The sequence below is a fragment of the Archocentrus centrarchus genome, chromosome 12, assembly GCF_007364275.1.
Source record: "Archocentrus centrarchus isolate MPI-CPG fArcCen1 chromosome 12, fArcCen1, whole genome shotgun sequence".
NCBI classification, from domain to species: domain Eukaryota; kingdom Metazoa; phylum Chordata; class Actinopteri; order Cichliformes; family Cichlidae; genus Archocentrus; species Archocentrus centrarchus.
In genome coordinates, this window is record NC_044357.1 from 10,907,916 (window position 1) to 10,926,051 (window position 18,136).

Below are 18,136 nucleotides of genomic sequence, written 5' to 3' on the forward strand. Positions count from 1 at the left end.
GCTTTTAGGTCACATTGTGAAACATGTTTCAACAAATTGCACCTTTGATCGATTTTGACTGAGGGCTGAGCTTTTTTTTTTTTGGGCATATGTGTGCTCAGTGTGTGTTGGTTGCTGTGATGGCGAGTGTTATACCTAAACTGGAACATTCTTTGATTGTGTTAAATGTTTTGTCTTGTTCTTTCAACCTGAACAGTTCACGTGTGCTGTGTTGCGCTGGGCAGTCGTTATCTCCTTCATACATATTTTTAAAGATTTCCACGTCCTTATTATGATTTCTTGGTTTGTTTGACTGTAAAGGAAACCCACTGTGCAGCCTGAGAATCATTCATCCCCGCTAAGTGATGCCAGCAAGAAGCGTCTGATTGAAGACACAGAGGACTGGCACCCACGGACCGGCACCTCCCAGTCGCGCTCCTTCCGCATGCTGGCCCAGATGACTGGCACTGAGAATGGTGTGCACCAAAAATCATTGTGCTCTCACACACACACGTGCTTTTTAAACTAGCTGGACATCATTTTAGGAGTCAGGAAATACTGTAAGGCTTAGGTCAGTATTGCAGTTCTTTTAAATCACCACAGGTTTAACTGCAAGACAAATCTGTTTTGTTGTAATTACAATTTATTATAAGCGGAAGAAAGTTATTGGACGTATGAATGGATATTATTTTTTTATGATATTTTTATATTTTTTAGGCTTTAAAACTGACTTCTAGTATAATATTTCCAATAATCTCATTCTTCCCCCAAAAAGCTCCATTGCTGGTGTAGATTATAGTGATTTCCTCAAATAATAGGAGAAAGCTTTCATCACCATTTGATTGATTTATTATTTCATATTACCATTTTGACTGTAAGTGACATTTGATGTTACATGAGCAGGCTGTGGTTTGGGGCTTCCCTCCAGCTCTAAGGGTAGTGCATGCGAGTGTTTGCGGATCTGTTCAGATGCATGATGACATTCACAGCAGCTTACTTCAGTGAAATAAGATCTTTTCCCTCCAATTTCGCCGAGCACATTTACCAGACTGGTGTGAAACACATGTGATTTTGCTCTGTCTGGTGTGTCTGCAGCTGAGCAACTGGAGAATAGTCCAGGATGTTTTATCAGTTTGCATTACACTTTCTTCACTGAATTCTTCCTATTACAAAATGAACCTAAAATAGGTTTGAGGAGAGGTAACGGTATAACCTGTAGAGGGCTGGTTCTCAAACTTTTTCTGGCCTGCCTCCCTTCAGAAGCCTAAAAAGCTTCATGTCCCACAACCCGTAAATTTTAAGAATGTCCCCATATATGTTCACTGACCATATACTCTACATTCAACATCATTTTCATTGGTGTTTTGTTTTTTTTATTTTCTGTTGCAGAACAAACTCCAGGCAACAGTGGAAAGAAGTAAGTAAAGTATGATCTAATCTGATGTATGTTTGTGAGTTTTTTTCCTCTGTCTCGCTTCATGCTTCTCACTGTCTGGGTGTCTGTCTTTTGAGTACTTTTGCAGAAAGAAATTCATCTGCTTTGGCAATTGCACTGTTACAGTAGGTTCTTGATCATAGAGGTTTTGGATTAAGAATTGGCCCTCAAAATAATTGTATAAGCATACCGAGAAGCCTGTGATTTAGAGTAAAGCACTGATTTCCTGATCTTACGCTCGGCTCATTCTTAATTTGGAGAAACCGATTTCAAAGCACTCAGGGGAAGATGAGTGAGTGGAGACAGCCGTGGGCTTAGCCTAGGCTGTGATTGCTACCGCTTCTCTCATATTGAAGCTGAATTAATCTGCAGTAAACACAGTCTGCCCACTGTACCAGATCCCCAACCAGCCAGTGTGTCACTCACTCTACACTTTGTGGGTTATTAAGTAGTTTGTGGGTAAAAGCAGCCCCGCCAAGAGGAGATTCTTGTTCTCCTATTTGTGAGATTTTGAATATTTCTCCTAAGGGAGAAGTGACTATTACACATCTGCCTTGGTTCATAAATTAAAGTTTAAAGTATTTCTGAATTTCCTTTTTCCCTCATAATTCATTTATGCCTTTTCTTCCTTGCTTGCATGTGTTATCTTTACTTTGTTTCTGATATCTCAACCTTCCGACCTTCCCTTTCCTCTTCTTTTCTTTAATCCTTTCTCACGGGGCAACTCAGATTGAACAAGTTGGACCCAGAAGTTATAGGACACAGGTACAACAAGCTGAGAGACTGGCATCATGGCGTTTCAGCGCGAGTGCTAAATGTGCAGTAGAAAAGGGTTTGTTCTGCATAATGCTTTATTTCATTTTGACCATTATTAAACTTGCGTTGCATTGTGTCCCTTTGCACACCAGCATAGTTATACTCATCATTTGGTAAACTCTATGATAAGGTAAATGTCCAATTCCAAAATGACAAGGAAACAAAGTCTTGAGGTTTTTTCTGGAGATGTGTAATTATATTTAAAGCTGTAAATGATTCATGCATGAAAGTAGATGTGTTTGATTACAAATGCAACAGAACATTATTTTGTAGTGTATGGTATGTGTTTCTGTAGTGAACTGTTTATATCTGGGCCTCCACTCTTAATTTATCATTCTGATCATTTTCTGTCTTTTTCCTGTATTTCCTTCACTAACCAATGTAATATTTGTCCACCTTTGATGATTTTACCTCAATAAACTTCTTTCTTTCAATCTTTTTCCATTTTTTTCATTTCTTCTTTGAGTCTTCTGTGGTAGATAAAGTCAATTTGTCAATAAGAAATTTCCAGTTTTTGAATGTGTGTGAAAGATTTGCTGAACATGAAGATTATAAATTAAAAGTTTTCACAGGAAAAACTAAGTACAGTCTGTGATTCAGTAGCCTGTAGAACCACCTTCAGCATCAGTAACTTGAAGTAATTTTCTGCATGACTTTATCAGCCTCTCACATCATTGTGGAGGAATTTCAGTCCACTCTTCTTTAAAACATTGTTCATTGAGCTTTATGGGCATTAGTTTATCCACAGCTCCACACCATTTCAGTTGGGTTGAGTTCTGGACTTTGACTGGGCCATTGCAGCACCTTGATTCTTTTCTTTTTCAGCCATTCTGTTGTAGATTTGCTTCTGTGCTTGGGATCATTGTCATGCTGCATGACCCAATTTTGGCCAGGCTTTAGCTGTCACACATCTGGCCTCATATTTGACTCTGGAATACTTTGGTATATAGAGGAGTTCATGGCTGACTCATTGACTGCAAAGTGCCCAGGTCCTGTGGCTGCAAAACAAGATCAAATCATCACCCCTCCAACCCGTGCTTGCCACTTGCTGTGAGGTCTTTGTGTTGATGTGCTGTGTTCTGTTAATGCCAAGCATGGCACTCTGCATTGTGGCCAAGCATCTCCACTTTGGCCACTTTGTCCAAAAGACATTGCTCCAGAAGTCTTGAGGTTTGCCCACTATAAGTTTGCAAACCTCAGCTGTGCTGCTATGTTCTTTTTAGAGGGAGGGCTTTTCTAAAAAAGAATTGCACTGTCATGAACTGATGGCATAATAGACCTAGTTGTTTTGTAGCATGCAGTGTGATCTGACTGAAAAATGATCCAGGGTTACAAATTGGTAACCTGTTGAGGGAAAAGCCTTTTCTCAGCCCCGCACAGCAAAAACGGCTCCTAAAGGATTGCTGAGTGATTGTGTCATTCTCTGGTTAACTGGATCTCTTGCTGTCTGCCACTGTCTCGCCAATGGTTGGAAGTTTGGTTACATCAAAGACATCAGAGACAGCTATAAACAATATAATTAGAGATGCTCAAAGGGCAGCTTGCGAGGAAGGGTCCAAAAAGGAAATGATTGAAAAATAGTAGTACCTATCATTCCCTCCTAAAATACACAGTGGATTTTAACTTTTTGCATCTTTCACAGAAAAGTTCCGGTTTCTCTTCTGTGAATAAAAATAACAGCCAGCTAATGAGCCCACTGAAAATGAAAGAAAATATTGGAGGTCAAGTTACATGTACAAGTGAAACCGTGGCATCTTAAGTAGTGATTGTTTTGATTTAAAATTTTTGCACACCTGCACACGACCAGGTCACACTGAGCAGGTTAAGTACAACTAGTGGCACAAATCCTGCTGGATTTCTTTATTATGTGCAGATTTGGTGTGTGTTGCTGAATTATATGACATGTATAATATGTATGTGTTTTTTTTTTTTTTTTTTTTTTTTAGTGAGGCAGTTGATAAAACCACTCCCACTGTGCACTCCTCACCTGCAGCGAAAACCTATTCCAAACCTGCAGCAGCACCAACAAATGGCAACGTTGTCCCTGCGTCCAAATTTAAGAGCCCTGCAGGCCAGACCAAAGCCTCCAATCAGCCTGGAGGTCCATCAGGTAGACTAACATACTATATATATATATATATATAACATACTATATTTTTTCTGTTGTTTACATCCTGTTACATGGTTCTGTTTGTGCCTGGAACACACAATATATCATGTAGTTGTTGCTTATAGCCTACAGAGGGCAGCACCCATTCATCTTACCTGACACTAAGCCATTTAAGTATTATGAGCTCTATAAAAACCAGAGGTATTCAGTTAATGAGCTCAGATTATTGGCTTTTCCCAAGATCCCCTTAGCCAAATAGATTGTGAAAGTGAGAATTACAGGTTTAATTTTCTTTGAAAGCTGCTCTTTAGATAAAACAAACCCTGGCATGAAAACATTTAACTAGTCAGGGAGAATTTTTGCTGAAAGGAATCAGTCCGTGATCGTTATTAGTAGTGCAACTGCATGATAAAGCATGCTCTTGCACATGAACAGATGCACTATGCACCCAAATATTTTCCCTGCACACCTTTTAAAAACATCTGCTGAAAGGTACCTCAGATCGAGCAAGCAGGGGAGCACACAGTTAGGTTTTTGTTGACTATTTATCAGATTAACAAATACAGTATTTGAGTTCAACAAACACACATCTTATGTGGAAGAGGGGCGACTTTGTGGAATGCACTATGCATCACTCATATTTACAGTATTTATATGAATTTATAATTTTGGCAATTTAATTGCCATCACACTTTAAAGAAAATCATTTTTCTTTGTGTTTTGGATTAAAAGCTTTTCTGTGCATTTTTTCTGAAGCTATGAGGAGGGCAGAGATAAAATCAGAGCCACAAAAACAGACTGAAGTAAAAGAGCTGCTGTCTAAAAGGCAAACGGGTACACAAGAACATATTTTCCTCAGCTTCAAAAGTCCCAGTGTCCTCTGAGTTTAACGACATAGAAATCCTGCCCTTCCATTAAGAGTTTGGATCTGCTAAAAACTATTCTGTTTTTTCAGGTGTCTTGGAATTTGTTTTCCTCAGTAGGAAAAAATCACACCTGGGTGGCTCAGTCAAGGTTCAGGCATTGAAGTTATCAAATAATTGACTTTCTTCATCTGACCACACACCCCTAATCTATTTTTTTCTAATATTGCTTATAGTAATTATTAGTTATTAGTTGTTTATTTTCTGTTTTGAAACATAAACCAGGACTTTATCTTTTTTCAGTCTTCTGACCCATAATTGCACCCATTTAGGTTTTTTTAAGGGCGGAGCACTTCCTTCATTTGGCAAAGTCGCCAATCCTGCTCCAAAAGGACCAGAGCGCCCCACCCCGCAACCACATCCCGAGGACCTCAACTCTCTGGTACAGCAGGCTGAGCACATCCCAGCTGGTACACGCACCCCAATGTGCTGCAAGTGCAACAATGTCATTAGGTATGTCCGAAAAACTGCATTCACCCAGGAAGTTTTGGAACAATAAAACATTTTTCATTGACTGAAGATTTAAATAAGTGTAAAAGTCTATATAGTTTACAGCATATTATGCAGAATTTATGTGTAAAACTCCCCAGGTGGAGCTTTGTTTGTTTATGATCCCTGCTTATCCCAACTAGGGGACCATTCCTTGTAGCCATGGGTATGTCATGGCACCCTGAGGAGTTCAACTGTGCTCACTGCCACTCCTCCCTGGCTGAGCGGGACCGTGGATTTGTGGAAGAGGGGAACCAGGTGTACTGTGTGCGTTGCTACGAGCAGTTCTTTGCTCCCACCTGCGCCCGCTGCCAACAGAAGATTCTGGGGGTGGGTTAAAGTGTTTTTGTCCACTTTAACTAGAACCTCTTTCACATTGTCCTCCAGTTGTTTTCAGGAAATGAAGCAAAGACTGATCAGATTCACTGAAGTGCACATTAAAAAATATGCAGCACCTGGACATTGTGGATTGTAACTTTTATTCTGGTAATAGGTGGGGATATGTTCAAATAAGAACTTACTGCTAATGTGATTATAGCATTATTTTGTACATATATAAGCTGCAGATAACTTTCCTTAATATTGTAATCTGTGCATGTATGTATTCATACAATCGTATGTTTAAAGCAGTGTTCAGTCACAGCAGAACAAATTTGAATTGGTTGTCTGGACTTAAGCAGCTGCTGTCTGCTAACACTATAGAAGTCACTGTTTTTGAGTCATGTTGAATGAAAACAGCACTGACCATATTATGTCATTTTATGCTCAAATTGTATGTGTTTTCTCTTAGGAGGTCATGAATGCCCTGAAACAGACCTGGCATGTGTCCTGTTTCGTCTGCGTAGCCTGCCACCAGCCAATCAGGGGCAACACGTTTCACATGGAAGATGGACAGCCGTACTGTGAAAAAGGTTCAGTGGGAGCCCACCCACAGTAAACAAGGTCTTGTAAAGAAAATCGCTTGTTCAAACAGACTAAAATGTTCTCAATGTATTGTTCACTCAGACTACTACAGCCTGTTTGGGACCAATTGTCATGGCTGCGACTACCCCATTGAGGCAGGGGACAAGTTCTTGGAGGCTCTAGGATTTACCTGGCACGACACCTGTTTTGTGTGTGCGGTAGGTTCAGGAGATAATTGCTCTCTGCAACAAGAGTTGGGACTAAATCGAAGTAAATGCTGCCAATATTGCATTAGTAAAACAGCTGCTTCTCTCTGCAGGTGTGCTCTACTAACCTGGAAGGTCAGGCGTTCTTCTCCAAAAAAGACAAGCCTTTGTGCAAGAAACATGCCCACACCATCAACATCTGAGCTGACCCTGTGAATATACAGAAGTTGGGGTCAGAGTGTCAGTTTGCAGCAGTTATATTTCAAGCAGATGTTAAATATTTTCTTGATTAAAAAATAAACTGGTTGACTGGCATTTTTTAAGAACAACATTTTGTCAAATATTCCACTGTAAGCTTTATTTTCTGCTCTAGTATTGTCCTATTAACTATTATCATCAGGTATTTCATTTCACTTTAGTAGAATATGCAAGAGGAAATTCAGCGCATTTCACTCCTTTGTCAGTTTCATATCTACACCGATGGATTTTTAAAAATCCTGTTGTGATGGGGGTGTGTGGAGGATGAGAAAAAATTTGTTTTCATGATTTTGAAATTAAACTTATTTAACTTTAAGTAAAGAAATAAGTATATTTTAGACAGGGATCACTCAGTCAATGTGTTCTGGCAAAAAAATGGAAAATAATATCAGTAGTAATTTTTTTTAATGTTTTAAAATGATGTGGTATTTAGTTATTGCCACTAGATGAAAATACCAGGCAGTAATGTGTTAAAATGTGCAAATTATACACTGTGCATACGGTATTTCACTATTAATGCATCCAGGAGTATTTTTGAAAGGACTCTGTAATGCAAACTGAATAAAATTGGGACATCCTGCTGTTTCTGTTCATGTTGCAGTGTCTATACTTCAGTAGTTAAAAGGTTAAGTGAGTATCCTTCCAGTGAATATCCATATGGAACTGTATTGAACCAGCTTCTGGCATTAAAATGCATTTTATTTTTCTTATTTTGCGCTGAAGCATTTCTGAAACTCCCGCTGTGACTACCTATTGTAACATTTTTTTTTTTGTGGGATTCAGGTTTACCAAAACGATTTTGAAATATATTTTCAGAATTTGAGTTCTGCTGTCAGGTTTTTTTTTTTTTTGTTTCTTTGTTTCTTTGTTTTGCACAATTTCTATGCATTCATTTAAATAAAAGAGTCCAACATTGGCTACAGCACAGCTTTTCAAAACCATCTTATTTTCTTCTTTTGCACAACACTCTATTGTTGTTTATTCACTAAGCGTTGTGGTGAGTGTGTGATGTATCATGGCTTCTTATGTCTGCTATAAATCTCCAGTTGGAACCATTATTTTCTGGAGAAGCTTCAGAGGCAGGCACTTACCCATACTTTAGTTTACAAATCTCTAGGGGTGGAAGAAACCACACTTGGTCTTTGTCTCATACCCGTTATAAGCTACACAGTCACAGAGTTGAGGGATAACAGACAACACAAACACATTCAGTGATATTCAGTATTTTTTCCAGTGATACTCAAATAACTGCGCCCTACATGAGTTGAGATTATTGCCGTTCTCCAAGACGTCAGAGGTGGGAGCTGTGGGACACCAGATTTAAGCAGCCCCCAAAAGACATCGTTTGCCTACACTTGGAAAACTCCTCAAGACAGAGACGCACATGGTTACAATACATAGATTTCAAATCCGGACCGACTGGGATTTTGTTATGCAGCTTTAAGAAGAGGAGGTGAGTATACTTTTAGAAAAAGGAAGCCTTTCTTGTCTCACTAGGAGCGCAGTTTGAGCTGCGTTGGATAGCCAGGCTTTCGTCACTGAAACCCGGAGGGGTCCGTGATTTGTTTTCCTTGCTTCTGTTCAAGTGAACTCAGCTGAAGTGCTTATTTAGCTGCCTACGATGGGGTTGCTTGGTGGCGGCAGCAGCTGCTGTGTGCGATCTGCGCGACGCTGAACACCGTTATTGGTGGAGTCTGTGACGACGGTGATGATGATGCTTAAATTGATCTTAATGTCCGATCAGATGAAGAACCGGCGCGGAGCTGCAGTTGTTGTTATCCAGTGACATAACTGAGTGAAGCGCTGTGATGATTCTGTTAACACATTTTCACAGTTTTTGATTCAAATGATTACATATCAAAATGACTCAACTCCATCAATCAATCAATGCAATCACGTTCTGATTGATTTGATTAGTGACTTCTGCGCTGAGGGAATAAAATACATACATACACAGTAAAATTATCACTGCCTCTATGTCTGACAGTCAGTTGAAGGTACTGTTCAATGGAAATTCTTGACCTTTGAATGGATGACTCAAACTGTCTGTGACATCGTCTCATGTTTACATGACGATCTCTGATCCCGGCTGGGAGCACTGCACCTCGTTCAGGTCTGTGGTGTAGACTCGGAATACCTCAGCAGCCCTCTAACTCTCTACAAGACAGAGAAGCTCATTGAGGCACAACAGAGTGAGTGTTTTCTTTGGTAATATTAAGCTCACAGAGAGTGATCAAACCACCGCCCACCACCCAGTTCTTGCCCTGGCTCCAGCCCTGGCAGGAGTCACGCCTGTCCTTAAGCAGGATGGCATGTCAAGTGAGGGTGGCTGGCAAAGCAGCTCTTTGTGGTCTACCGCAGACTCCTGCTACAAGTGTTTCAGTGTGGTGGACTCTCTGGCACTGGTGGCTAACAGTGTGTGTATATTCTACTTGTTAGGCCAGTTATGCAGCAGCATGAGGGCTGCCCTGTGTGAAAAATGTCAGATGGAGTTCCCACAGAGCTCTGTATATAGTGCAGTGTTGACTATGAGTAATTAAATAATAGATTTTTTTCATCTGGTTGATTGAAACCTTCACAAATGGAAAAGTGTAAATGTGGCTTTAGAAAAATCTGAATTTTAAATGAAACAGCGTTGTACATAGGTGTATATTAATCATTATTTTATTTCACAAGTACATTTGTTATACTGCCTTCAAATAAAAACTGCAGGAGGGCACACACAAGCACCTTCACACAGAGGGGCACTCTCAGGTACACATAAATGCACAAAAACTCCAGATCACTGTGGGTAGATACTGGTGTTTGTCTGGATTTGTCCACAGGGCTAAACTTAGCAAGCTGCGACCCTTCACCTCAAGTTTCCTCCCTTATAATTACAGGAAGCAAGTACAGCCAATCCAGGCAGAGATATTTGCCGCATATTAACAAGCTCAATAGGAGCAGTATTTGAGGGACTGCACAGGTAATAACCAAATACATGGGGGGGGGTTTACCCAAAGGGTTTGTAGAAGCTGCAGGAGAGAAGAAAAGCAATAATGAATACTTTAGTTCATCACCTCACACTCATGTAACACGAGCACAGAGACAAATGGAGTATATCGAGATACAAACTATCTGCGATTCGGTTGCAGGCAGACTTTGCTCAATGCCTTTTCCAGCTGCCAGGACTTTATATATTTTCATCATTTCTTTTAGTTTCTTCTCTTCTGTGTGCACTCACTGAAGGAGGGGCATCAAGAATTTTCCACAGGTATGACTTTTCCATCTGTCACTCATTCATGTATTTCTTGTCTGCTATTGTCTGTCATCTCATACTAAAATTCCATATAGTTTTTCTTTGAAACAGAAACCGTATTTAACATCTGTGTCACCTGGGAAGCCTTTGCTTTTCTCTCAGAAATCTAATCCAGCGCTTCATTAAATTCTTCAATTTAACTACTAAGTTTCTGTCATCATGGCCAGTCATAGATTTTTCCTATTACTTCTCTGGATATCATTAACCTGGAAGCACTTGTTCCAATCTGATATTGTTGATCTTGTTCCAGTTAGCTTAGGGTCACCTGGGATTTTGACAATTAATGCTAATTCACAAGCACATAAGTACAGATGACCCACTCATTGTTTTATGTAAGGTCTCTGGCAAGAGATAAATGGATGGCAAAAAGTGTACCTGTGAGTTCAGCAAGACAAAGCTTAGATCCTATTACTGGAGAAAAAGAGGGGGTATACAAAAAAAAGAGGAGATGAGCAGAAAAGGATAATGGTACTTTGCATGATTGGGTTAATGTGAAAGTGGGGAAATGACCTGAGTTTGAAATTTTAGTCTGCAGTTTTATGACAGACATATGAGCTCCTTCCAATAATTCCACTTTTTTTTTCTTCTTCTTCCAGAGAAAGGCAAGTGCTGAAGCTGTGGCTGGGTTCAGTGGCAGGATGCTTTCTGACGCCCCGGGTTTGGATGGTAAGTCAAACTCTCGTGCACTCTGTATCTGTCTGCCTGTAAAACTGAGCTCCTTTCTTAAATGTGAACTCACAAATGTAAAGTTGAGTGGTCTCGCTTGAGGCTCCAAACCGATGATATTGTGAAGAAAATGTAATCCAAAACTAAAAGCTGTATTGATCAAGATAGACTGTTTTCCTGCAGTAGAGGTAGTATTTGACAGAGCCCATCCTGTGTGTGTGTGTGTGTGTGTATGTGCATGCAGTTTGAGATTGTAATGCCGTCTCTGCAGCAATTTGCCTCCAAAGTGGCAGGCTAATTGACTTTCTGCTGAGCCTGCTGATAGGCTATGTAAAATAAACCGCTCCGACTATAATAGAATCCAGTTTTCTCCACTAAAGTTTTGGGCCAGACTCAGACTCCCTCTGCTGACCCGACTGCCTGAAATGAAGAAGATCAACATCTGATATAGTGAAGCAAATTTTAGAAACTCTTACCTGAGTAATGTAGTAGAGCATGGCAAGGCTTATGAACGTACCATCTCATAACAAAAAGAACTTTTTTTCAAGACCAAACGAAATGAAATGAAAGTATGGTAAAGTTAAGATAATGCCGAGACAAGAAAAAATAACCACAGAGATACAAAAATGCAAAATATTATTATTAATAATTAAAAGGAGAATACAGCCATTAACAAAAAAACAAAAAAGAACCCAAAACAATTCAGTGAAGATATCACATAAAACTAAGTCTACAAGCAAGCCTGTTTTTTTAAAGAAGGAATATTTTTATCAAACAAGGCCAGCATGATTACCAGCCAGAATAGTGCCGGTTGTGTTGTTTTCAACCTTCTGGTGTTGTTTTTGTGTAACCTGTTGTAACCACAGTGGTAGTCTGAGTACTTTGGCAGTTCTATATATGGCTGTTTGCATCACAGCTGTGAAAAACGGTCACGAAACCTTACAGGTGTGCCCTTGAAATGCAGGTTTGAGGAGCAAGGCACGGTCTGACACATGAGTGCTGAGCAAGGGCACCAGAAGTAGCAGGACCAAGAGAGGAATATTCCTTTTAATTGTGTAGTACAATTTGTAGCTTCCACTATGATTTATCTTTATCTGGTTTACATTCACAAGCCACTTTGTTAGGTACACCTGTTTAAGTGTTTGTTAAGGCAAATATCTAATCTGACAGTCACATAACGGGAGCTCAGCACATTTAGACATGTAGACATGGTCAGGATGACCTGGAAATTGAGCATCAGAATCAGGAAGAAAGGTGATTTAAGTGACTTTTGAACATGCATGGTTGTTGGTGCTGGATGGGCTGGTCTGAGTACACTGGAAACTCTAGGATTTACAGAGAGTCGTCCGAAATAGAGAAATTGAGCAGTGAGCAGCAGTTCTGTGGGTGAAAATGCCTTGTTGATGCCAGAGGTCGGAGGAGAATGGCCAGAGTGTTTCAAGCTGATAGGAAGGCAACAGTAAGTCAAATAACCACTTGTTACAACTGAGTTATTCAGAAGAGCATCTCTGAATCCATAGCACGTCAAACCTACAGCAGCAGAAGACCACACCGAGTGCCACCCCTGTCAGCTAAAAGCAGGAAACTGAGGCTATAATTTACACTGGCTCATAAAAGTTGGACAACAGACAGTTGGAACAACATTGCCTGATCTGAGGAATCTTGATTTCTGCTGTAACATTCAGTTGGTAGGATTTAAACAACATGAAAGCACGAATCCCTCCTACCTTGTATCAACGGTTCAGTCTGGTGGTGGTGAATTAATGGTGTGGGGGATATTTCCTCGGCACAGTTGGTTCTAAGGTAGGTCCCTTAGTACCAGCTGAGCATTGTATAAAAGCCACAGCCTACCTGCGTATTGTTGCTGACCATGTCCATCTCTTTATGACCGCAGCGTACTCATCTTCTGATGGCTGCTTCCAGCAGGATAACACACCATGTCACCAATAGGGCACCTTTAGGATGTGGTGGAACAGGAGATTCCCATCATGGAAGTGCAGCTGACAAATTTGCAGCAACTGTGTGATGTTATCATGTCAGTATGGACCAAAATCTCTCTGGAATGTTTCCAGCAATTTGTTGAATCTATCATGCAAATAACCAAGACAGTTATGAATACAAAAGTGAGGTGTACCTAATAAAGTGTCTAGTGGGTGTATGAAAATGTAATATTGATTGAAAATGGATGTGGTCTGAGAGTTCACTGGCATTATGGAAGGCGTGACTCCATCACAGGATGGCCTCTAGTTTCATCTTGTAATTGATTGTAACTGAGACTGATCTTGTAAAATGTTTTTTGCATAAAAAAATATTATTACAGCCTACGCGCATAGTGCATTTCAGCAATCAAGTATAGCATTATGACCACCTGCCTAATACTGTGTTGGTCCCCCTTTTCCTGCCAAAGCAGCCCTGACCCATGAAAGCATGGACTCCACTAGACCCCTGATGGTGTGCTGTGGTGTCTGGCAGGTGGGGCCTCCATGAATTGGACTTGTTTGTCCAGCACATCCCACAGATGCTCAAATGGATTGAGATCTGGGGAATTTGGAGGCCAAGTCAACACCTCAAACTCATTGTCATACTCCTCAAACCATTCCTGAACCATCTGTGCTTTGTGGCAGGGTGCATTATTCTGCTGATAATGATGGTCACAGCCATCTGGGAATACTGTTTCCATGAAAGGGTGTACATGATTTGCAGCAATTCTTAGGTAGGTGCTATGTGTCAAAGTAACATCCAATTGGATGGCAGGATCCACGGTTTCCCAGCATTGCTTTGGGCAACATTGCCCAAAGCATCACACTGCCTCTTGTGCCTTGCCTTCTTCCCATAGTGCATCATGGTACCAGATGTTCTCCAGGTAAGTGACACACATGCACCGGCCATCCACGTGACTCATCAGACCAGCCCGTTATCTTCCATTGCTCCACGGTCCAGTTCTGATGCTCACATGCCTATTGTTGATATTTTTGGCAGGTGACGGGGATCAGCAAGGGCACCCTGACTGATCTGCAGCTATTTAGCCCCATGCACAACAAACTGCAATGTACTGTGTACTCTGATACCTTTCTATCAGAACCAGCATTAACCTTTTTGGCAATTTGATCTACAGCAGCTGGCTGTGTTTAATCGGACCACACGGGGCAGCCTTCACTCCCCGCATGTATCAGTGAGCCTTGGCTGTTCATGACCCTGTCACTGTTTCGCTACTTTTGATAGATAGTGGCCACTGCAAGAGCTGCAGTTTTGGAGATGGTCTGACCCAGTGTCTAACCATCACAGTTTGGCCCCTGTCAAACTCGTTCAAATCCTTACGCTTGCCCATTTTTCCTGGTTCCAACACATCAACTTTGAGGACAAAATGTTCACTTGCTCCCTAATATATCCCACCCACTAACAGGTGCCATGATGAAGAAATAATCAGTGTTATTCACATCACTAGTCAGTGTTCATAATGTCATTCTCGGTCGGTGTACGTATATAGTCCATGGATATAATTCTAATTTTGCTCCTTGGTTTCAGCAGTGAGGTGACTTGTTACATTGTTTAATTTAGCATTCCTTTTACATTAAGCAATGAGCATGCCACTGCAAGACCTATCATACACAGCGAAATATGCTGATGCAGCACCAACATGGAGTTTTTGCTTTGAGTGGTGTTCATTCAGGGAGTTGAAGCCATGCCAGACTGTGAAAAACAGAGTTACTGCAGAGAGGTTAGTAAAAGCCTGCATCTATGGGAGAGGCTTGTTTGAACGCCTACTGCGACAGTGACCTGCTGGCTGGAAAGAAAAGGGTCCTGAAGCCAAACACCACTGTGAGTTGGAGAGTAACTCACACCCACAAAGAATGTTAAGAATCTGTGTGTTAAAGTTCACAATGGATCACCATCTGCAGCTGGATCCTAGGCAAATAAAAGACAGCTGTGCATGAAAAAAAAAATACAGTAAAACCCAAAAATTACAGTTATGCAAATATTTCCTGCTTGTAAAAGCTATTCATTTATTTTGTGCGTGCGTGTTTTAAATATAAGTTCACATAGCTAATAGGACAGTGTCAGCAGTTTCACTCACACGTACAAGTCTGACACGCAGGGAGTTTGTCAGCCTATAATTATGCTATAACTTAGTGGTTTATTAAGAAAATACATGCCGGTGAGGCCACCCAGATTCACAGTACAAGTCACCTGTTTCAACCACGAGGGAACTTCACTGTTTTACTTCAGCACTGCACCCAGCTGTGACTCACTCTAATTTTGCTGATATAATATTGTCTCAAGGTTTCTGAAATATGTTTTATGGCACCCTCTTTCATTTCTGAGAAGTTCATATTTCCTTATATGTGTATAAAGCGCACGCTCTGCGTTTCACCTCATCCAAAACATGTCACCGTGATCTCTTCTGACAGTTTGATCTTTCAACATACTAATCTGAAAAGCTTTGTTCTGAACTCGTCAGCACGTCTGCACTGCTGTCGACCTTATTCGGCACCACATCTGATTCTGCAATTGAACCCCACGCTTGTCCGCTAAATAGGAAGTGACAGCGAGTGCCAGTCAGACTGCGAGAGGAGATGGAGAAACACATGAAATCAATTTCTGCCTCATTCATGTTATTCCTGCTTCCCAGCCCTTGATGACAGATCGCAAAATGGGTTTCGTGTGTGTCTTTTGTTTTCCGATAGGTTTGGGAGAAGGCAGAGGGCATTCGGAGTCATACCTGTGAGGCAATCTGCAAGGAAATGTGCTGACATCTGAGATTTGCATTTTAAAGCCTGGGGATAGAGGAGGAGGATGAGGATACTTCAGTAGAAGAAGTTGGGTTTGCATAGATCACATCAGGTGAGTCTATATTCAGAATGGCACCTCATATCAATGTTAATCTGTTAATTAAAGACCAAGTCACATCCTGGAACAAATGGTGAAGAATGAAGTGCTCTGTGTGCGGAGGATTAAAAACAACGTTACCTTGAACCGCTTAAGAAGAGCTTGCCAAGAAAAAAGTGTTCCACATTTGTCGGTTGCTCTTCCAGTGTTTGGAGATTAATTGTTCACTTCAGTGTGTCGTCAGCTCCTGTTGTGATGTTTGGATCCCAGTTGCTCACCGCTTTATTTGGAAACAACCGCACACACGCGCACACATGCGCTGTCACACAAAACACACATTGGAATCCCTGACAGGGTTTGGGATTAGTTGCGAGATTAGGGAATGTGCCAAAACAGGTAACAGGTGTCAAACTCATGTCAGCACTTCGTGAAAAGCGCTATAACCTTAGATTAACTAAACTACTGCTGCAAACAAAAGGTGAGTCATGTTACTGTGTGTTGCGTGTCAGTAGGTGCAAGTGTCCAAGCCTTGTTTGCTGAATATATCCCTGGTGGGTAGTTACAGTTTAATGACAGCTGTTGTTCTTTGTTAAAACAGTTTGCATTTGCAATGAAGTGTCACGATTTTCAGGGCTTTCCCAACTCACGCAACAGATTCTTTTTTATTTTTTCCGTGATCCGCTTTCCAGGGGAGATTACTTACTCTGTTTGGAGCTTTATTGTGGATCGTGCTACTTTGGAAATATTGGAAATCAACCTTTTACAGCTACAAATACTACTTACTGGCATTCAGCCTAATTTGACCCACACGCAATTGTGATTAAGTTACTTGTTTTTTCTGTATTTGTGGGAAAGATGACTGATGACATCAGTGAAAGAAAAGCTCCAGGCCCTCCTAAATGAGTTAGTTAAAGTTGTGCTCAGTTTGTCCTCAGGTGATGATATGGAAACAACTAAAGCGACTGCTTTTGAAGGCTCGGTCAGTGCTTAACACTGTTGTTTTAAATGTGACCGCTTAGTAATATTATCGTATTTATTTTATCCACCCAGCCCCACTGGCAACTCTGAAAATGGCTGTGTGATACTACGGTTCAAACTGTGGTCTAGAAAGACTTGGTGCAGACACGTGGAGTGTGTTCTGCTTTTTAAATTAACTTCCAAGGGAAACACATGTTGGCCACATCAATCTTTTGGTCTTCCTTCATCTTTAGTTACCATTGTAGCCACACTGAGAAGAAACCGGCCTCTCTGCTTTGCTTTCCAAACCTCTTCTGTAGCTCTCAGAGTTTTATGTAGAGCACAGGCCGGATCAAATGACAATGCAAAGAAAGAGAGGCGAGAGAAGCTAGCTAACCTGCTGCATGCTGGATTGTTATTGCAGGTGTCCAAGAGAAGTTCCAGCTGTTAATTTCTTCTACGTGGCGACAAGTGGAGCTGCAGTCACACATGAATGTTGCCATGCCACAATGCACAGATTACATTTTCGGGATCAGAAGATGGTTTCTGGGGAATAAAACGCTTTCTTGGTTTATGTACTGCCATTTTCATTGGCCCTTTTGCTCCATGCATGTAGAGTATAAGGAATTTATAATTAGTTTCATTCCTGCAGCCAGATTCCCTCGGCTACTGTGCATCTGTTTGTAAAGCATTGAAAATGTACAATCCGGAACATGCTGTGCTGTCTGAATGCCTGTTGCATGCACGCACTCACACATGGGAGTGATTTGGTTAAATTGATGAACTTTTTTTTATGTTTAAATAGTCAAACATGTGTACCTTTCAGTGTCAGCTGCTTCAGTTTACGACCATGCAAATGATTAAATAAGTAGCTTAGTTTGAGTGACTAACCTGCAAGACTGCATCTTGAAACAAATGCAGTAGTTTGGTGTTTTAAGCAGCCGTCTGCAGCCACCTCCCTGTTTTAGAGTTAATGCTCACTCCCTAAAGTTACATGAGGTGTGTACAGTGTGTGTGTGTGTGTGTGTGTGTGTGTGTGTGTGTGTGCTAGTCAACAGGTGCTCCTTCTGTTCTTCATCTGCGTGCTGCAACTACAGACAACCATTATGTCTTGCACTTTTCTCATGTTTTGAGAAAGATTAGTAACTTTGTCACTGATCCCAACGTAAAAGGTAAGCTGAAAATGTCTGATTTAAACACAGAACTTTGTACAAGTAAGAACTGTTTTCTGCTTCATTACATAAAGTGGTCAAGATGCTGGGTGTTGCC

The 18,136-nt window shown here is 40.9% G+C and overlaps 2 protein-coding genes across 2 annotated transcripts in view; both read left to right on the forward strand.

The window, feature by feature from the left end:
* Positions 1-8,046, forward strand: part of pdlim5b (PDZ and LIM domain 5b) — a 33,477-nt gene extending 25,431 nt beyond the window's left edge. Inside the window, exons 6-13 of the mRNA XM_030742771.1 lie at positions 301-455; positions 1,369-1,396; positions 4,177-4,340; positions 5,536-5,716; positions 5,896-6,082; positions 6,543-6,663; positions 6,758-6,873; positions 6,975-8,046. Of these exons, the coding sequence (XP_030598631.1) occupies positions 301-455; positions 1,369-1,396; positions 4,177-4,340; positions 5,536-5,716; positions 5,896-6,082; positions 6,543-6,663; positions 6,758-6,873; positions 6,975-7,064 (1,042 nt within the window). The 3' untranslated portion in view covers positions 7,065-8,046. The remainder of the gene's footprint in view (positions 1-300; positions 456-1,368; positions 1,397-4,176; positions 4,341-5,535; positions 5,717-5,895; positions 6,083-6,542; positions 6,664-6,757; positions 6,874-6,974) is intronic.
* Positions 8,047-8,408: 362 nt separating this feature from the next.
* The window catches only part of bmpr1bb (bone morphogenetic protein receptor, type IBb), a 50,801-nt gene continuing 41,073 nt past the window's right edge, over positions 8,409-18,136 (forward strand). Inside the window, exons 1-4 of the mRNA XM_030742772.1 lie at positions 8,409-8,572; positions 10,318-10,372; positions 11,014-11,083; positions 15,769-15,925. The gene's annotated coding sequence lies outside the window, so the exon portion shown is untranslated. The remainder of the gene's footprint in view (positions 8,573-10,317; positions 10,373-11,013; positions 11,084-15,768; positions 15,926-18,136) is intronic.